This window comes from Manduca sexta, unplaced genomic scaffold (assembly GCF_014839805.1).
Source record: "Manduca sexta isolate Smith_Timp_Sample1 unplaced genomic scaffold, JHU_Msex_v1.0 HiC_scaffold_2986, whole genome shotgun sequence".
NCBI lineage: Eukaryota > Metazoa > Arthropoda > Insecta > Lepidoptera > Sphingidae > Manduca > Manduca sexta.
In genome coordinates, this window is record NW_023594006.1 from 1 (window position 1) to 5101 (window position 5101).

Genomic DNA, 5101 nt, shown 5'->3' on the forward strand with positions numbered 1-5101 from the left:
TTAGTTATCAATAATAAGGGATCGGGTTAAGGTATCGCGTGGTCGTCTCGCTTCAATAACTCATTTCACAGGTTCACTTTCGAGATCTGTGCCCGCAGCGCGGATGTAAACCGCAGTGTACAGTTTCCTGCACTCGCTGCAGATTGCTGATATCGCAGGTACTCTGTACTGCGGTCAGACGGGAAAACCTGTAGCCTAATGCGCTTTAACTACGTAACAGGAACTTAATTTAGATATAAAGTATCAATTACTAGAGTGTAAACCATTTGTTGCGATCTTTATGTATTCACACAAAGGTAAAGCACCACAAATAATGAATAGAGAGATCGACTTGCCGCGATAATAAATGTTAGCTCGTAAAGTGACAGTAACAGTAATTAGCAAGTTCATGGGCCAAACATAATTAACAATAACAAGGACTTTCACAGTGTTGAATAAGAGGCGGATGTCCGAAGATTGATAATGCAAAAGAAAAACGTGAGTGCACTACCTACAGTAATTACAGTTACAGAGAAAGGTGTTTGTGTGTTATATTATAATAACTTGTACCAAATTACAATCTATGACATTTATTTATTAAGTTTCGAAAGTATGCCTCGTTACGTTTGTATCCATATTGTGATATGGCTCGGATTTTTAATATAGCATAGTATATTTTATCATTATAATATTTAATTCTAAAGGAAATAGTCATGGTTGTATATTTATTGTATTATAATATTCTCTTTGATTAAATTTAATAAAAAGATTGTACTAAAGTATAGATTGTTCATACATAAATAATTAGTTATTCATCTTACTTCAATTCGGCGATGACAGACAATGCGGGTTTATAATCGTCAAAAACCTAAAAGTCTGTGTCGAAAGCCATAACTATACGATCGTATATTGTTAGCACATTTGCATTCAGTAAAATTGTGAGTTCAAAAGTGTCAATCGTGCTCGTCTGCTTTTCTATCGGGCATCGGCGCACGAACTCGTCCCGTGCAGTGCGCACGCGGTCTCGCAACAACAATCAACGAACGTGTACAGACCGCCTCCTACAACCTAAAACAATCTCAACTCTGAACGGGATACGGCGAGGCACAAATTTATCCACTTTCTAGAATCATATTTAAAACAAATTCGAAGTACTTTAACCATAGAAAGCAGGATATCTTCATTATATATCATTAAAGATAATAATCGATTATTACGTAATGAAACGTACTCTATTTATAATAAAGCACATCAGCAATAAAAAGCATCGTTTAATCTTTTTTTTAGTTCAACTGAACACCATTCACGGGAGATATTGTACTTTCCATCTGATATAGTTGGTCCATTACGTAACCTATACTGTACATGCAGATCATGGGTTTAAGGTACCCTTTTATACATTATTATTACATTAAAGTATTGAAATAAGATAAGGATCAAAATGTTTTATAATAATAATAATAATAATAATAATAATAATAATATCAGCCCTGTATTATATACTTGCCCACTGCTGAGCACGGGCCTCCTCTACTACTGAGAGGGATTAGGCCATAGTCTACCACGCTGGCCTAGTGCGGATTGGTAAACTTCACACACCTTCGAAATTCCTATAGAGAACTTCTCAGATGTGCAGGTTTCCTCACGATGTTTTCCTTCACCGTTAAAGCGAACGATAAATTCACAAAGAATACACACATGATTTTTTAGTAAAGTCAGAGGTGTGTGCCCTTGGGATTTGAACCTGCGGACATTCGTCTCGACAGTCCGTTCCACACCCAACTAGGCTATCGTCGCTTTTTGTGTTAATTAATAAATGTTTTAACCGCATACTTTTCAAATGACCAATACAATAATAATATTAAAGTCAGATTCTTGCAGTAGTCACTGTAAGCCTAGAGTCCCACCATGTTCCGCAACGTTGTTGGCATTGTGTTGCTTTAGGAACTTTAAGATAATTCGCCACATGACGAGCGTCATGTTATTTGTGTACACTTATAGGTATCCTTCTTCGTGGTGATAAACATTATCGAAAATAATTAACAATTTGATGAGCCAGTTTTGCAGTAAATTTATAGTTTCCTAATTAATGTATAAATTTAATCCAGCCAATTAAAACAAAATTATATAAGAGTGCCTTAATTAGTCTTTGTTTCCGCTATAATATCGATGATGTAATTATACGGTTTACGAAACAGCAGAAAATTGGGTTTGAATATTGAGCAAAAACCCATGACTTCCGCACACATACTAAAATAGTGAAATATATCATGCGGAACTAAATCATAACGGTATTAGCTATTACTTTTATCTGAACGGTTTAGATAGGAGGAAATCAAATAAAAAATAATTGTAGAAAGATATTACATACAACAATGCGATCGGTTCACAAGCTTTCTCTTGAAATGTATGAATAAACAAATATCAATAATATATATAGAGGCACCGTGAAATGCAGATATATGTATTGAGGAAATAAGCAAGACGCTATGAGGGCGGGAAGGATATTTCAAAACTAGCCTCGACGAATCAAACTTCTACTGAATCTTCTTCATGATAAAATTGTAATTATTAATACTGATTGATTGGCAACGCATAGCTTAAACAGATTAGCTTGGAAACATGAATTTCGCACACAAGTTCTTTATACTATGTAGGTAATTCATACACTAAGTTTGAGACAACTAATTCACGGAATACAATGATATGTTAAATGAGCGATGCCAGATCCGAATTCATTTACAGTGCATGACAAGCCGAAAGTAAGGAATTATAGTATGGCTTAAAAAAAGTTAAAATACCTAACACATTACACACATTACGAATCGATACGTTACTTGCTTTGAAGGTAAATTCCATGATGGAACACATGATGCCGCGAACAGCCGATTTCGTGATGGCCGTATCTAATCCACGACAATGTTGATCAATTAATGCCGCAACTATGTGAAAGATACGGTTCACGTGTGGACCTACCGCGGCTTATTATGTACTGTCGCGGGTGGCACTTAACACCAGTGTAGCTCATTAGAGCGCACCAGTAAGCACGGGGAGTGTGCCTGCATCAGCTATTGTTGGACGTCCCTCGGGAGGGTCGGCCCGGGTGCCGGCCTAATTACGCACACACGCATACACCTACTCGTCGACATACCACAATAAATCCATCAATCATTTCATTTAAAACTGTAAAACAAATAAATGCTCAATCTCATCATATAACTTATCCATAAAGTTTTAGTACGGTCATACTTGGTTAATTGGTAGTTGTATAATTTTATTCATGTATACAAACACGAAGCAGATTTAATAACTGTGGTTGGTAGTTTCAGGAAGCAAGCATGATGACCGGAAGAGGAATTATTGAAAACGACCTTTCTAAGTACTGTGCAAAGGCGTATATTGAATGGAAAGTAAATATTTATAGTAGATATGCCTAGATACAACGTGATATATTATAGGTTAACGACTAGATTAGTTTCTATTCAAAGCTACTTTCTACTATGCAGAATTTCTCCCCAGAGTCAACACTATACACAGTATTTGAATTCCTATACTGAATAAAACGTATTTTCATACAAAATTTCTAAATTTTAATGTTTCCCACAACCTCTCACTTCATTTTGCACCAAAAACGATATAATCTCGGACATTCAAACACTTCTCATATTAGTGTGTGTGTAACAACGGATTTTATATGTGATATTACATAACTTAGCGAATAAAAGCACGCACTTAATAATTTTGTACCTATTAACAGTATGTTTGCGTGAGATTTGTTTATTACGTACCATATCCGTACACGATAGGCTCCAATTCGCTGATTCGTACACGTCGTGGTCCAGCTCTCATTGGTAAAGTATAATTGTTGGATGCATTATAATTGGCATCGGTATTCGGCCCGTCCATGCGACTCGCAGCTCTAGGTAGAGTTCCATATCTCATAGCGTAAGAATCGTTATAAACAGGTTCATAGCGCATTTGTCCCATGTCATTAAAATATTGCGATTGAGTGTAATAAGGCCTCGTGTCCACTGGCTGAGCGTAATCTATATACGGATTGCGTCTATCTCGGATTCCATATCCGGTGTTTACAGGTTGCGGTTGATACTGATTCAATGCGGGCATACTTTGCCCTATATAGCTGCGTTGATTCGGTTGCCGGCGGTACTTATCGAGTGTATCGAAAGGTCTGCTGTGTGGTGCTGAGAATCGATCTGTGGCGAATATTTCGCTAACGGGCAGTCCACTGTTGTTGCTCAAATTACTTCGATCGCTTCTGGTGCTGCTTCTCAAACTGTTTCTACTGAGCGAGCCGTCGCCGCGGACGCTCAGTTTCACTTCAAGTCTCTTGTCTTTCATTTTTTGTACACAATATTACATCATCCTAAAATAATTTCCTCAAACTTTGACCTACAATTTTAACAAATGTTACAATTTGACATTTCGACTGGACAACACGGTCCATTAGAGATGGTTTTAGATGTGTTATTATGAAAAAAATAATTGAAGTGCTTGTCAGTTATTATACAACAGCTCATCACGCTAAAGAAAGTTAACGACATTTACAACGTTGTTCACGAACGATGAGTAAATGAACGTTGATGTATTAGTAAATTACCACAAGATTGAGAACAACCACTGCTCGTGTTGTTTAGAGTTAATAGAGGTTAAAATTCTTTGGCGAATCCACGACCTGGCCATCAACATGACTTTCGGACAAAGGGTCTGTCAAATTCGCTGCGAGAGAACCGGCTTCGCGGTACGACGCACAATAAAAAATTGACAAGAGAAAAGGAGAATGCCCATTTTTGTATGAAAGTTGGGCTACGCTTGCGTCTGTACAAAACCTTCATTAAAATATAGGGAATATATCCTAAATCTTATATAAATTGAAAACAATTGGATATTCGATGGGAGTTCGGAGTAATTAGATTTTTATAACTCGGTTATTTTTAGGTTAAGTATGGACTGCAATAATGTACGGTAGAAAGTACCTACGTGCCTAATTAAGTTCAATATTGCAGTACCTACTTGATATTGCTATAAACAATTATTGAACATTCTTTTCACTTAGCTTTAATCGCCCTTATAAGAAACTGATAAGTATTAACATATCTGATGA

General features: G+C 36.7%; 1 protein-coding gene across 1 annotated transcript; it reads right to left on the reverse strand.

Moving 5' to 3' along the window:
• Positions 1-3778: 3778 nt before the first annotated feature.
• LOC119192610 lies at positions 3779-4550 on the reverse strand (the record flags this gene model as incomplete). Its single annotated transcript, XM_037446419.1, is given in 1 exon segment — positions 3779-4550. A coding segment is annotated over 1 exon segment (560 nt), but the record flags the coding sequence as incomplete, so codon positions are not given.
• Positions 4551-5101: the final 551 nt, after the last annotated feature.